This window comes from Apostichopus japonicus, chromosome 18 (assembly GCF_037975245.1).
Source record: "Apostichopus japonicus isolate 1M-3 chromosome 18, ASM3797524v1, whole genome shotgun sequence".
NCBI lineage: Eukaryota > Metazoa > Echinodermata > Holothuroidea > Aspidochirotida > Stichopodidae > Apostichopus > Apostichopus japonicus.
Window position 1 is genome coordinate 9,064,663 of NC_092578.1, and position 17,554 is coordinate 9,082,216.

Genomic DNA, 17,554 nt, shown 5'->3' on the forward strand with positions numbered 1-17,554 from the left:
TGTGAGTGATGGGAATCAATAGTTGTGTATTTTAAACCATTTCAATATACCGCCATCGATTTCGTCTCTACGCAAACACCAACTTCATTAGAGGAAAAGAGTGCTCATTTATCGTTAATGAGCTTTACTTTAGGCTCATTAATTCGTTGTTGGTATAGTTATGGATTAGTTCATCATGTTGCAAACACTGCGGTCATGTTCGCATGGTTACAGTGTTATAATGTAAGGGTACTGGGGTTGAGAGTGGATAAGTTGTAATTGTTATAAGTCTCGATGTAAGGGGACTGGGGTTGAGAGTGGATAAATTGTTGTTATAAGTCTCGATGTAAGGGGACTTGGGGTTCAGAGTGGATCAAGCTGTATGGTTTTCGTGAACAGGTTCATCTTGGGTTACCTTTCCTAACTTAAAAGTTATGTGTTTCAAATTGACGACAAGTTTAAAAAAGATAAAAGAGAAAGATGGAGATCAAACTTACAATAAGAATAAAATAAAAGACGAATTTGACACGCGGAGTCAGTTCCTAAGGTCCTGTTTTCTGAATCTGGCTCCCTCCACCCCGTGCACCCCACCTCCTCATCCCAACTCCAAACCTATGTTTCATTATTTATATATATGTATAATCGAAAATATGATAAATTGCTAACATTGCTATTCAAGTATGTATACAAGGGTTTTGTGGGCGGGACCCTTGCTGACCGCCATGATATAGGTTGGACATTTCCAAACTCTGAGAAGATAAAGAATCTTCTGATATAGTTTATTTAAACTAGCAGGAAATTGAGACATGATGTCAATTTAACCATTTCCCCCACTCAAGAACCCCCCCCTCCACCACCCCACACCACCTCCGCTCTCCAATAAGAAAATAGAAAATGTATTTGAATTGGTTTAATTTAAAAATGTAAATCCATGATTTTCTTCGTTGGGTATTGCCGTTCTTAGCTTCACGTATTAAAATAATGAATATTAGGGCCTACATACATTCATATGCACCAATATTATTATCCCAGTTCGTCTATAGTAACACTGTTACTATATAATAATTGAGCCAACTTGAACCAATAAAAAACGACAGTTTCCGGTGCTTTTTTGTTCGATTTTTGGCAAATATACTAAGATCTATACTCATTTTTTATCTTGAATTTGTTTTTGGCAAAAACAAAGTACTTCTATCGTATCATATCAATGACGATACTTTATAAGCCATCGTGATTTCTGTAAGAATTGTCTGACATGAGAAAATGCTTATTGATGACCTATAATAATACATATTAAATATTGTTTAAGTGGGTGGGCATCGAGAAATAGGAACTTGAAACCAAGTCATGGGCACTTTGTGGAAACTAAATCCACCACAACAATGACTAAACACTTAGGCGTACACGGAAGATGGCAATTAAGAGAGGTAAGACAATGACGGAGAAACAAGCGCATTCATCATAAAAACGCGGAAAGCAGGCTTAGTCAAGGTTATAGTGGCTCAATTAATTGAATTATATAGCTGATATCTGCAGGTCGTATTATATCATGCTCATTTTTGAAGGGAATATTAGGGCTAAACCTCTTAACGTGCCTGAAAACATATATACGATAATAATTTAGTCGAGTCCGTCGAATCGTGTGTGATTAAATTATTCACAAGTTTTTCAAATGAATCAAGAACACAACAAATTTATTGTGGGACAAACATATTTGTTTACATGAATAACCGGTTGTTATATAGGCCGTGCATAACTCGCTAATTAGCCGTATTCAAATTTTTGTAACCGCTTAGAGGCTTTCTTATAGTTCGAAGTATAAACAGGCTTAGTCCTATGTGTAATCATTGTAGTTTTAGTCAGTAGCACACATTCGTTGAACAGGAAAACCAACTTTTACGTATATGCAAAATATCACAATATGACAACAAACACCAACAGAACAGTATTTATGCCTGCACTAACTATTGCCTTTGTATAGGGAGTACTCGTAGAAAGTCTATATAAGGCACTTGTATAGAATACAAGACCGACTTCCCAACGGAAGTGGGCGCATAAACCGATTAACATGAGTCATTTGACCATAAGGATACCGTGCATCATTCATTGCAGTAATATTCATGACGTACGTATACTTGGTTGTTTACCACGCAGTGCGAGGAATTATTTTCATGGTCCCGGAGAGTCCTGCCAGTGACCAATCTGCCTCGATTTAGTATAACCTCTGTCAGGACTAAAACTCCAATTGGTGCTTGCTTTTTAGAACATCGCAGTAGATTGGAGGGGAAAGGGATTTGACGATTAAGAATGCTATAGGCGAGTGAGAGGGGTGGGGTCAGGGGGGGGGGTTAGGAAGCTCCAAAAAGTGGGCGGGGGGCACAACATCAGAGGGGCACTTTCTCATTCCACAACCACCACTCTTTATGCTATAAAACGATACACACCGGCCATATCACTTAAATATATATGATGTGTATAGTATGCTATCAATACTATTTATTGAGATTGTTTATTGTTAACCGTGCTACGAAAAGATATGGGATGCCATTTTAAAAATAGCATGTACAGACTTAAAATAAATAATTAAATTTAAATATTAAAATTAACAAAGGCTTAAGATATCCAAAAGACAGTTCATCATCAAAGGAGCACATTTTATTTGCTAGTAGGGCACATTTGCTATTCTGGAAAAAAATTGGGGGGGGGGGGCACGTGCCCCAGTGCCCCCGGCTCCTATCCGCTGGGTGGGGTATAGTGGTAGAAAAATCGTCCATCGACGATTGTTTTTGTGAGCAAAGAAAAACAATTGTAAACTTGTAATTACCGACTTTGAAGGATGCTAACAGGATTTCCATTCCCATGCATGCACCCGTCCCTTTTAAAGGCAATTGGTAATTTACGACATTTTTCTTCTTCGGATAGGATTTCAAGCGGGTTTCTTTAAATGAACTAACTCAAATTATTTCTTCTTGTAAGCCAATAGCGGATCGAAGGGAGAGAGAATTGAGTGCTTGATACCGGAAAATCCATCTGTAATAAAGTCCCATCGCATCCTATCCCCTTCCCCTTCCCTTGGACCTTACTTAACTTAAATTTTCTTACGAACGAAATTTCTTGTTCCCTATTCCTCAGAGATAAACATAAAAGAAAATATAAAGGAAAGTTCCGCGTAATACCGAAGTTGGATGAAACCGGAACAATGAATGGGCCACTTTCCCGAAATCCAGACGTCACGCGAGGGTGTTGTTTATATCACAAATCAGCTGCTGGGCTGGTCTAGCCAGGCATATACACACCATTAGCGAAGGATCGGAGAGCGCCAAGCTAGATACCAATCTACCCACCCTGACATGCAGTAGTAGTACGCGTAAGGACGTTCGAACAGGCCGGATCGCTGTTCATACAAGTCATTGGTTTGCGAAATTATCGATTCGTGCGGAGTACATTCGGATTTATGTGACTGAATAAACAGTGTTTTCGGTTTTGCTCTCATAAACTGAAAGTGTCTCTGGGTGAAACTATCCTTACACTTATACTAGAAGTGAGACTTAGTTGTAACTTACAGGTGGCTTGCAGAAGTATTCTAGATTGCCGTTATCCGTAACCGTTCATTGTGAAGCCTATCCTTGCATTAATAACTAACTTATAGTGAGCCCTAGAAAAGTAGTATTGCGAGTGCAAGGCCTAGGGATAGTGCCTTTAATTAGGAGGGACACAGACTGGATGTATTTAAATTTTTTAACTGAATGTTACCGTTAGTGTCAGCAGTAGAAGACACGGCATCAATAAGAGTGTGTGGAGACCCTTGATTATTATATACTGTTTAGAGCCCAGCAAAGCTTAAAACTTGCCCACAATTTAACGTGCATGTTGGGATAGGCCTAATACAAATTACAAGTCAGAATCATTCTTTGTATATTTTTAGCAATATCAACCAGAGATGGGGAGAATGCCAAAGAATCTTGGTTGTCCACTGTGTGGAAGCTTAACAGTTAAATCTCCAAATGAACAGTCCAAATCTTCCATGTCTAAGATACCATTTACTTCCAGTCACAGAATGCAGAATTCCCTACGGATCTTGATAGTAATATTTGTGTTTCTTATCGGAATATGTAATGGATGTAATTTAGACACAACGGAACCTATACGTTACAAGGGAGACGATGGGGATTACTTTGGTTACACAGTATTGCAGTATGAAAACTCTCTCAGCAGTACATAGTAAGTCTGATAAAAATGTTCTTTTTGTTTATATTTAAAATAAAATAATTTGTAGTACTTATTTTCATTGGGTACTTTAGCTTGTCATAGATAATTACCCATGACATGAACTTCATGTTCTTATCTGATGTCTTAAGGGCTGATAGGCCTAGGCCTACAGTACAGTAGATCTCTAATTTACAGTTTACAGCAAGAGACTACAGACGTGAAGATGATTATTGTCCCCATTGAAATAAAGACCAACCGAGTGATGGAACTATGCTAACAACAAGTACAGTACCCTTCTGTGTGATGACAGTTTCACATTTCTGTTGCACTGGTTTACCACCAAAATTACAACAAATTTATCAAAAATATTATCTTCCAGAATTTGTTTTTTTTCTTAAAGCTGCAGGATGACTGATAAGCTACTGTTTCAGGATACTGGAACAATAATCCTTCAAGTTAAATTAAGCTCAGCCTTAAACAGAAATAACTGTACAGTAGTTCAATAGTAATTACATGTGAAAACATGCACATTTTATTGCACAGCACTTGGTATAATATTCAAGCTACTGTACATGTGAGGTTCTGTTAACCCTACAAAGTTAAAGGCTTACTTAACCTTTCCGCCACGTTTAGTTTCCGCTATATACAGTAGCAAAAGAAAAGTTCTAATCAACTTTTGTTTTTCTGGTAAGTATATTGTAAGCTGGTGATTGGTGGTATGAACATGCAAACTCAAACTTTAGAAGAAAGGAAGGACTACATCATTAAATACCTTTTTGTCTAATATTCACTATGTGCTCTCAAAATTTCATAGTACAACTTGCACATTCTGTATGAAGCTACTGTACATAGGATACCCAGAAAAATGAATTCCCTCGTGGTTGCAGAATTTGTGCTGTAGGCTTGTGGTCGGTTCATCAAATGATATGCGATATTTAAATTGATGAGTGAATTATTTACTGACATATCGCTCAGCATCAAAAATAGGTTATAAATTATGCCTTGTAGACGCACATTTATCTCTTAATGCAAGTCAAGATAAATAGAGAGTCCATGTTTCAGTTAAAACCAACTTACTGTATGCTTTAAGTATATCCCAGTGATGTTTGTATTCGATTCATTAAGTATACACTGCCCTTGAGATAACTACATATAAAATATTTTAATCGTGAATATATATCGATATATTATTTTGAATGCATAAAAAAGGAATTCAAATTACTGAAATATGAATATGAAATTATGTTTGGAATTAAAATATTCAAAGTTGAAATCATACAAGTAAATGTCTGAAGTTTTGGATGTCAAAGACAGTGCTCAGGCCTTTGGAGTAAAATAGTCTTCTTGAGGTTGAGACCAAAACAAATTTTGTGGAAGCCCTGAGTGTTAAGTTATGTGGTAACAAACACATTGTGTGGTACATTCAACATTTAACCACAGCAGCTGTGGTGTAACCAGCACTTCCCCTACTGCAATTTTAGTCAGTGTTCAAATGTTATTGATGATTGTGATACTGTATATTTGGAGGTGACGTACTTCCCACAAAAAAGGATGTGAAGAATATATTATGGAATACTTGGTGTAACCCTATACAGTACAGTGCAACAGGAATTCCCATAATGCCATTACTCATGAACCAACAATAAGAAAGCATAATGAATTGTTCAACAGAGTCAAAATGAGAGTTAAAATGAGTCAAATAGGCAGTATGGCAGTTGATAAAATTAAGTACAGTTTGTATAAATGACTGAATCAGCAGTAGTAAATTTGTTATTGCCAACTTTTCATTGTAGTGTACATTAATGTACTATTTGGCAGTAACTGTAAAGTTTGATAACTTTAAAAGTACTGTATATGACCTTGACAGTAAAAAGTTTTCTGTTAGTATATATTTTTTCCAAATTCAAACTTTCATGATTTTAGAAACTGTACCAAAGAGGTCCAATACAGGTAGGTATGTACCTGTATGTATGCATAAAGGAAGCATTAACATATTCACATATATACTGTATACATTAAAACTGTGAAGTATTTACAGTACTTCTAGTATATGAAGTGCAGTCTTCTCCACATGTGAAGAAGTTTTTTAGAACATGACATACAGTACAGTTTTGTTGGTAGACTCAACTGTACAGTACATAAGTACTGTGGACATTGTACCCATGCAGTTCCTCTATAGCTCTTTACCACAGTTAACACATGTAGAATAAAGCTACTGCACTGTAGAAAAGCATACAAATTGGTGGAATACTTTACAACTGATGGATAAACTCTGTACCTTTCAGTGGATAAAATTCTAAATATTGTGTATGACATGTTGTGTATATACTTAGAATTCTAATTTCCCTGAAAACCTTTATTCAGTACCCAGTCACATATTGTTGTACTAAATTGCTTCTTGAAATAGAAATGGGTACTTTCCAGATTGTCAGTGTTGTTGCACCACCCATATTGTCGTAGGCATACTGTACATGTGCAGTAGGTACACATTGCCATAAATCACTGTTGACATTAGCACCTTACTGTACCTGATATTTTGGGAGGCTACCATAAATATACCATTCCAAAAGAGAAAAGTTGACCTTAGATGGTATGATAACCCCCTACTGTATGTAGTGGTATAGCACTGTTAAGTTAATTCTCCCATACCCTCCAGTGTTAGATGTATTCCACTCATGGGAACAGGGAATTGGTAAACTGGAGGTCTATAGAGTCACTCCAAGATTAATGTACTGTATGTCGTCCAGTTACAGAGTTATTGACAATTCATAATCATGGACGTTATTTAAATATATATGAATCTAGGAGACTGACTTCGGTCAGCTTGCGGCTTTGATAAGCCAATTTAATGATGGCTTCTTCGTGAGTTCCTGCTTGCAGGAGGATCTCAAATACATATCTTAGTTTTGTTTATTTGGTTTATCACTTCATGTATACATAAACACATAGATTCAATAATATAATATAACAAGTACCAAAATTATATACATGAGGTGAAAGGATCTTGTACTAAATGATGTTTAGCAAAATGCTGAAGTGGAAAACCTGCTAGGAACATACATGTTCAATCTTTTTCTTGTATCTACATGGAACCATATATACTTTCAGAATTTTATGGGCAAAGAAGATCAAGCAAAGGAATTGACAGGTCCGTCTGAACAGTAAGTACTGTACTTATACAGCACCGACCTGTAAGATTGAAATGATGCCGAAAGTCACAGAATTGTTACTGACATATAGTAGGAAGAATTGTGCTGTAGGGTACAGGAAAAACTCAGTAAAGTACTGGATATACACCACAGTAGTAGTACATTTGTCTGTAATGTACATACAGTCCCAACTGTACAGAGAAGAGGGCACTATACTGCAGGGATTCTACTGTATATAGTAATTTATATGTTATCACAAATGTTGCCAAATGCTAAGGAGAAAGTGCAAATAAAGTTTGTTTTGTACACAGTTACCATGTTGTGTTTTATAATATATTTATGTAAATACTGTAGTTAGATACAGTTGAGAGCCTTCAAAACACTTGAATTATTCTCTGTAATGCAGTGCATTAAATCTGGTATATACTGTACTGTACACTGTACAGTACATTGTGTCATAGTGTTGAAGACCTACTGTACTTTACTGTACATACTGTGAGGCGCTACCACCTAGTTTCCAATGATTTTCCAAATTCAGTCAAGCTAAAGACACACAGTTGTGTACAGTATTGTGAAGGTCAGATACAGTAGTCTGACTTCTAAATGCATTATGTTGGTCAATTACCATCGTACAGTACAGGGGGGTACTTAATAAAATAATAATGGGGTGTAACAGTACAATCCACCAATTTTTTTAATCTGATTAGCAAGTTAGTAGTCTCTAAAAGTTTGGGAATTCAAGATTTCATGAAGTTCTGTACAGAACCTGGACATACTATTTAGTGTGCAGTTGAGGTGTGCAGGCCCTACCAGGCATTACTGCCATTACATCAATAATTTTGCAGATATTAGTATTAATTAACTCATAATTGTAGATGGTTTCATGAGGAGTTGGTGTCATACCAAAGTTGTCCAATCTTTGCTAGTTTGAAATATACTTCTTTCAGATGCTGTAGTACTGTATATACTGTACTGTAAATATGATTTTAGAGAATTTACCGTGCACTGTTTTCAGCATTAACTTAGCTCACTCTCTCATCTCTCTCTCAACTACATCTGTAAATTAACTATCTATGTACTGTACCTCACCTACAGTACGGTACATACAGCCCTCCATTCCTACTTCTGGGTCACAGCCCACACTCTCCGAATTCACCATTCAAAAGTGAAACTACTGTACTGTATGTATACTGTACGAGAATTTTCCATAGAATTTTTGTTTTGTTCTTCAACTTCAAGTTAAGTTAGAATTTAAGTATATAATTTCCTATTCCTGCACTTGAACACACGTACTTCAGGTGCACACATGTACACTTCATACTTTCCTTTGTAAGTTTAACTCTGAAGTACTGTACTGATTTACCAATCAGTCAAATAATATGTAAATGGTAGAATATCTCCCTGCCTATGGAGCATGGAATAATAATTCATTGCAAAAATACTGTAGCTCTGCAAGATGAATGATCCTTGTTTTACTCAATGATATCATAGAATGGACAGTATCGGCTGCATACATGCATTTATTTTGTCTGGTCACATCAGTCACATTTTCAAATCTTTGACAGTCTGTGACATCTACTTTTTCACCATATTTCATTCCTGAATCATGGAAATTATCATTTTCAGTTCATACTGCTATAAACAGTAGTTGTGGAACCTCTGGCAGGCTTTTTGTGTTCCATAGTTAACAAACTATAGTTTTTTTCACATAAATGTATTTGGACACTGGACAGTGTGTTACTGTGTGTGTTTCAAAATTGAAGAAATGTGATTAGTTCATTATGTTTGATAAAGATAGGAATTTTATATTGCAACACCACTGTAAAATACTGCATTTCTGATGGTACTGTACTGTGCTGTACAGTACATGTTAGCACCAACTTTAGTCTCTCATTCCAAATATAATAAAAGAATTAAATGTATCTTGTTTGTAATTTGGTACATTATGTAGGACACCCTGTAACATGCAACATTGTAAATTTTGGCTCACTGTTTGTTCATTTACATGTATGTTGTAATTGATCGAATAATGTAAACCAATCGTTAAAAGCCAGAACAATCAGTGAGTATTTTGAATTTATTCCAAATTGTATATTTCACCTCCCCATTCATGGAAGCCATTTTCTTTTAAGCAAATTCAATTTCAAGGATATAATTCTTTGTGTGAATTTCAATCTATGGATGTAACTAAATTCTAATATGATGCATGTGTATGCTGTTATATTGACAAGTTGTGAACCTTACCATATACCTGCCATACTTCTTAAACTTTGTCCCTGAACTTCCGGAAGGGAATTTTTTTGTTGCAAATCATGCCGTTTATTTCCATTGTTGTACCAGCATTTAATACTGCAAGGCATCGTAGACCTACATCTCTTTCAGCTACACAGTATACACTGGATGCACACAACAGTATTATACACAGTATGTTACTGTTCATTAAGGTTCGAAATTGCAGTACTAATATATATGCTACACTGATTGTCGTCTGGACAGCAAAATTTGTTGTATATAAATTACATAGTGTCCAGTTTGCTCAATTTTCCCATTTTCTCTTCCTCTCTTATAAATGCTATCGACCACAAAGCTAGAGGATGACAATATGTCAACCTCATTCCTTTCTTCTGCAAAGTGGAGCGAAGATTGCAATTGACCTAAATATCCAACCACTACTAGATTCTATTAACATTAACATGCATTAGCTTGGAAGTGTGAGTCTCAACAGTTACTGCAGGAAGCATGTGTTCATTGGTCGGTGACACCTCTGCGATGACAATTGAATCTCATAAATTGTTGATTTCCTGTTGTTTCCTGGAATATAATTGAGTGGGCTTTAATAGGACAGCTCTATGCTGTAATAACTTTGTCAAGGAAATAAGGATGGCATAGCTGCCAGCCTGCCAGGATTAAATGGCTGGCTGATATGATGTGGACTGTTAATTTGAAAATTATTGTATCTGGTTGACAGTTGTTAAGTAGTATCTTGTATAATTATTAAACAGTTGATCACAATACTGACTTGGCCAATTAAGGTTTTGTATTGTTTATCAAATTTAAATGTGAATCCAGGGAAGGAACATTGGGTTCAATTGAACATTGGGTTAATTGTATCTTACTGTACAGTACTTGTACCTTTCCTACTGTATCATACTGTAGTGTACTGTATTGTACATATGACAAAGAAAGGAAGAAGGAAAGAAGAATTTAAAAGATTTATCAGCTAAATATATCAGAAATTAGTTGCATGTTAAACGTCCAGAGATTGGCCTCGATTAACTATGGCACAATTCATAGCCTACAATATAACTAACACACAAAACGTTTTTCTCTTGTTTTTCCCTGGACTTTTGAGGATTCTGCCTTTTAAAATGAATTCATCCATAAATCACAGACTCTGTTGTACAGCACTGTACTACAGAGTCTGTGTGTTCGATCTTTTCCATAATCAGTGTTCAAAGGCCAGTTCAATTTTCAGAGGAGTACTGTCAACTTTACATAGGTTTGATACAATTCTCGTTGTTAACCAATGTACTAGGTACTAATGATACCATTACAGTACCTGAAGTTACATTGTGTGGATATGTATGCAGTTGTATATGTTCATCGATGCCTGTAAACATTTGAAATTATTATGAACAGCAGGCTCTAACATGATTATTACATTATTGTTACAAGTTCAATATCTATAGGGACATAGAACATGTACAGTACTTTATCAAGTGCTGTAGGTACAGTGGATGACCCATAGTATGTGTACCCTTCAATGAACTGTACTAGTAAGGTTAAAGGTCTACAGTACTGTAGAAGTATGATAAGTACAGTACAGTAAGTATTGAACGAACATCATTATAAATTCAATTTTATACTGCAGTTGCTTTACTGATCCCCAGTGCTACTTAATAAGTTAATATACATTTCATGTGGATACTGTACATATCAGGGTTTCCCCTGGTGTTCATTGTGTGAGGTGGCCTCCTCTCTGTGTTTTTTTGGTGACCTCCTTGCAAAGATATTAAGTACCAACATTACAGCCTCACTCTTTTAGAGAAGGAAGACACAATGCAACGATGTAATCCAACTTTTTTAACCGATGTATGCCATCATCTGACATTGAAAAATAGGCTGTGAACCTAAATTATAGCAACAAATAAAAGTTCTTTTGCCCTAGATTTAAAATAGCATTTTTTTCTAATTTATCATTAGGATGATAGATATTAGCATGTTTAACAAACTTTTCCAGGTGACCATACCCCCCCACCCCACCCCAGGTATGCTCATGCCCTTCAGTGTCACAACCAGTTACCGCCTCTCGTACGAGAAATCCCAGCCGGGACACCCTGCATAGTACATACATACTGTACATACAGTACATAGTTACACAGACTACAGTAGTTAATATGAGGTCATTATAGCAATTAATACAATTAAAGGCCACTAGCAAACAATTTTTATATTGCATGAAAGTACGATAACCCAGGCTATCACATAGCGTACCATTTGATTGTCTTACTGTATCTTTAAAATGATTGAATCTCAACGGTTGTAAGCACTTCTTCAAGCTTCATTGATGGTGTATTTCAAATGCTGAGCTTAGAAGCTCCAAAGAAGAAATCATCCATGAAATTCAGGGATAGTATTGATTTCAGTGTTTATGAGCAGCCAAGTAATTACGAGTATGATGCTTACGGTGCAGTATATAGTTCATCAGTATCAGTAGTAGCATTGATGTTAGAAGATAAAATTTTCAAATGACATGATCTGAACAACTAGGTTATAATGAATTGTACTCTGCCTTTATTGCTTTCATTTAGTACTATGTAAGTTGTTAATAATGTGTGCGAAGCTCTCCCACCGGTTAATAGCTCTCCCACCGGTTAATAGTGACCTGCTTCTAACCATGCATATGAGGTCTTCTTCCTAGTGAGGAAATGTTTGAAATTAATATTCCATTTATAGATTGCTACGTGTGCAATTAATTATTATAGTTGATGAATTGATTTCAACAAGCACTTAATTGTTTCTTTTGAGAAGCCTATAAGGCCGTACAAATACTTGGTCGAACATACAGCACAGGTGGTACACGTACGGCATACTAACTGTAATTAGTTGTGTGTTTGCACATGAAATATATGAATGAATGAGGATTATGTGAGGAAACTATTGTATCCTCTACAGTAACATTAGAAATGAAAGTTCCCAAACTACAGTACATTGTACAATGAACACTAACCACTTTTCCCCAAGATTAACACAGGGCAAATCAGCTTCAAATGGAGTTTGTCCGGCCATCAACTACATACTGAATAGTAGTCCTCACAGGTTCATCAAATTCAAATTGCAAATTGGAACTAAATACTCCCAAATATTCTGTACTGTAGGTAAAATGATAAATTGTTATCACCCTCAATCACTGTGAAGATAATACTGAAAAAAAAAAAACCCCAAAAAACTGTACTGTAATTCATCCCAAGGGGGAGTGAGGGTGATCTTGTCAACAAACAAACATCTCGTTCTACCACCCAAAGGGCTTGGAACCGTTTTTCCTTTTTTGCACGGAAAATTATCTGTTTGAATCTTATGCAACTGATTGGTGTTATCTGAAGAATGGTTTCAAGTACATTTACATATTGCATACATCTATGTTCATGGTTTCATGTACATTATGAACTGTATGTACATGGTTTCAAGTACATTTACATACTGTATGTACATGGTTTCATGTACATTATGAACTGTATGTACATGGTTTCAAGTACATTTACATACTGTATGTACATGGTTTCAAGTACATTTACATACTGTATGTACATGGTTTCAAGTACATTTACATACTGTATGTATTGGTTTCAAGTACATTTACATACTGTATGTACATGGTTTCATGTACATTATGAACTGTACATGGTTTCAAGTACATTTACATACTGTATGTTGGTTTCAAGTACATTTACATACTGTATGTACATGGTTTCAAGTACATTTACATACTGTATGTTGGTTTCAAGTACATTTACATACTGTATGTATTGGTTTCAAGTACATTTACATACTGTATGTACATGGTTTCATGTACATTATGAACTGTACATGGTTTCAAGTACATTTACATACTGTATGTTGGTTTCAAGTACATTTACATACTGTATGTATTGGTTTCAAGTACATTTACATACTGTATGTACATGGTTTCATGTACATTATGAACTGTATATGGTTTCAAGTACATTTACATACCGTGTACATGGTTTCAAGTACATTTTATTTTTCTCTTCCCCTCAAATCTTGATGGTTTGTCACGGGTGACAGTTACCCAGGTACTAAACTGTACAGTACATCAAGTCTGATTCCACATACAGTATACGTAGAATACAGAACATTTTGCACTGGTAAAGAATATACTGTACCGTACAGTACAGTATATAAGTATACATCTACTGTAACTAGTACACTTAACAGTAAATGTGAAATATAGCACCTTTGTAAACTTAGCTGGCCCTCCATGGGTCCACCCCCTCCTTGGCCTCACATTTGCTCCAGGAAGACATTCTAGGCCCAGCATGAATGTGTCTGGTTCTGAATCATCGGATGTTTATTTTTGTCATGTCTTGATGTTTTCATTGCTAAGAGCAGACATTGTGAAATGTCAATGAGCTGTTGACTATAAAGTAGATCCTTGAGATCGCGGTTCAGTAGTGCAGTGCAGAGGCACCATTAGTGAATGTACTGTGCTTTACATACTACTGTACAGTACCGTATGGCTTTTTGAAAGGTTGAAGGTTTACTAAAAAACATTTTGTCAGGATACTTTTAAACTTTGTAAGGTCAAATCTCACCGCAGTATACAGTAATTGAAAAAGCAACCAATAACTTGACGTTTCTGATGCAGCAAATTCAAAGTCTCAACAGAATAATAATCCTCACATACCATTCACACTCAGTAGTACTGTTCCGAATTAAGCTACAGTAGGCGGAAATGTAATTTTGTGGGGTTGATAACGTAACCATAAATTTGGAACAGTCTGCCTTTTATTTTCTTTGTCAGCCTGTCAAATGAAACCCACCTCCTGAAACCTTGCAACCGATAAGATCAGTTACGAGCTACAAATCATGTTTTTTGCTGTGTTGCTGTTGTCACAGCAGCGACTACCAACGAGTACTGTAGTATGGGTTTCCATCTCTATCTTGTAGATTTCAATCAATGGCTGACTTCATCTCCCAAAACCAAGAATTGCTACGCAGCTTTTGATCGTAGAGTTTACCCCAGAGGCTATTCTCCTTTCAGACATCGTGTCCTTTCATCTTGTTTTCTTCTTCTTTATATTTTTTTTTTATGCATGCAGCAAGAAAAGAGGGGCCTCAATATTATCTAGTCATTCTATATTTTCTTCTTTTTTTGTTGAGAGGATTTTTTCAGCAGTAGCTGTTGCATTTTGCATGAAGGAGATTGGTAGGGTATAATTTTGGTAATAGTAACCTTCTTGCCCTTTTTTTCTCTTCTTGCTCTTGTTCTTATTCTTGTTCTTCTCTATTTTTTAAATATTTATTTCAGGGAGGATGAAAGTTAGAACTAAGGCGATATATATGGTTGGAGCGTATTTTATTTCTTCTTTTTCCTGTACATGTTTCATCCATCCCTTTAGAATGAAATCTTGAACAGCAGTTAGGTGTATACAGTACAGTACATAAATAAAGTAGTGTATTGACCGGAAAATTTAAATGCAGTGCTGTCCAGATCTCAAAACAAATGGGAGATTGTGTCCTCCGGGTGAGTGGGAGAGCCTACAGTATACAGTTAAACTGTGCAGGAGCCTACTGTACCTCGTTCCACAGTTTTTGGTTCCGATGTTTTGCATCCATCAGAATAGATGCACTAAAGTTAGGGTAAGTGTGTGTGTGTGTATATATTCGAAACCCTAGCTTGTAAACACGGTATCTCAAGATAGTTTCTCAGTTTTTTTTGTGTTTCTCAAGGAAACTCATATGTCTGAATATATATCAGTAAGTAATATTCCAAATGTTCCAAGAACTTCAGAATTGACACCCAGTAACAGTACAACTATAGTACAATGTACTTTGAAATCATACGGTGTACCTAATTTAAACACAAGTGCCTTTTTATGCCCCACATAGATAGACACCATTCCCATTTTCAGCGGTAAATGTCTGGAAAGTGATACTTACTGCTGGTTTACTCTTAATTGTGACGAACAAATAAATGGTTTCAAATAAGTGGTCTAAAGCCAACCTCGCTCTCTACAAACTGCAAAGTGCGACCATGTTTTTCTCGCAGTGCAGTAAAAAGAATCATGTAGAAAAAGTGACTTGACACTCTAGCTCGGGTGAAAGACCTCAACAACAGAGAAAGTGCAGACTGCAGGTAGACCTTTACTGGTAATACATAGCTGGGTAATTTGGGGGCACTGTTGAGTGTTTACTGTAAAGTTCTGTAAACCTTTTTGTGATCATTGCAGCAATTAATGTAACTACATCTATTGTAATGTTTTCAATTCAAGGCTTTCTTTCCAATGAACGAAGGGTGTGTTCATTATATATTGTAAATGACTCATGCAGCTATGCTATTTGCATTGTGCAAGTAACACTGCTTGACATTCTCACAGTAGGGGAGGCACTGACCTATGGGTCAAATTTTGGGAAATAACTTTTCCTATAAATAGTATCAATGCACTGTGTACTGTACTATGCAAAATTATACTGTACAGTAGCCATGTATCATCAGTTTCCATGTAATATTTCATTCTGAAAGCAAACAACCCATAATTTAATTTTAATTTGTGTTAATTTTGACTTGATTGGGTACAGTATGTATCAAACCTAAATTAAAACAAGGAAATATATGTATAAATGGACGTTTAAAGAAAAAAAGACTTTTACAGTAGCTCTGAAATTGTTGTTTGGTTTGAAATCTGCTGAGCATTCTTTAAAACAAATACTGTACCTACTATTAATTACCCAATGTTGTCACAAAGTTTGTACACAAAATTTGATTGAGGTGAGAGTCGAGTACAATATTGACTTTGCCTCTCCTCTCTGACGGTGTCTGTCTTCCATCTACAGCCCCTACTTCTCCTAATCATCGTGGAATTTTCATACTAAAGGCTCTTCACTTGTGGTAAAACACATCGCTTAAGTATCATACTGTACAGTAGCCGTAAATTTGTAACCCAGAAAGGAAAATTACACCAGTGAGTAACTTACTACCCACCTCCTACATATCGTGGGATATACAAACAATCAGCTGAAAGTTAGATATTTACTTTGCTCCTCGCTAACCTGTCACCCCACAACCACCCTGGTTCTACAGTGCCTAGATATTTACATGTACATGTTACTGTTGTACCTACCTGTATTTCCATGCTCTTTTATCTCTGTTTATAGTACTCATATTGAAGCATCTCTCAAAAGTAATTTTCAATTTCAGAATACAGTACATGTATGAGAGAAGAGTGGAATACAATAACTACACCAACAGATACCATATCCACCAAGATGACCCACGTCACATGAAGCACCTCACATGACCCACCTCACACGACCCACCTCACACGACTCACCTCACATGATCCACCTCACATGATCCAGCTTACATGACCCACCTCACATGACCGACCTCACACGTGACACAACCCACCTCACACGACTCACCTCACATGATCCACCTCCCACAATCCAGCTTACATGACCCACCTCACAAGACCCACATCACATAATCCATCCTCACATGACCCACCTCACGTGACCCACCTCACATGACCACCTCACATGATCCATTCTCACATGACCCACCTCACATGATCCAACTCACATGACCCACCTCACATGACCCACCTCACATGATCCATCCCACATGACCCAACTCACATGACCCAACTCACATGAAGTACCTCACATGACCCACCTCACATGACCCATCCTCACATGACCCATCCTCACATAACCTTTCAATCTCCTTCTGGGATACACAGTAAACAAAATATATCTCTTTTCAGGCAATAAAATATATATTTATTGCCTGAAATTCAATAACTGGATACTGTATACATGTACTGGTATTGGTTACATGTCTGTGAACTTACAGTGCTCTATGTTCATACATGTATGTTCTCTTTGAAAGTCTATTCACTATACAGTACAGTAGGAGTTGTCTGGAAGGGTTCTGTATAATTAATTGTAAGGAGATATACTACTGTACTACAGTA

General features: G+C 36.4%; 1 protein-coding gene across 2 annotated transcripts in view; it reads left to right on the forward strand.

Annotated features, from left to right (window-relative positions):
• Positions 1-3,321: 3,321 nt before the first annotated feature.
• Positions 3,322-17,554, forward strand: part of LOC139958895 (integrin alpha-9-like) — a 96,058-nt gene continuing 81,825 nt past the window's right edge. For both annotated transcript variants that reach the window (XM_071956319.1, XM_071956318.1), the window contains exon 1: positions 3,322-4,200. In XM_071956319.1, coding sequence (XP_071812420.1) covers positions 3,920-4,200 — 281 coding nt within the window. In that variant the 5' untranslated portion in view covers positions 3,322-3,919. The remainder of the gene's footprint in view (positions 4,201-17,554) is intronic.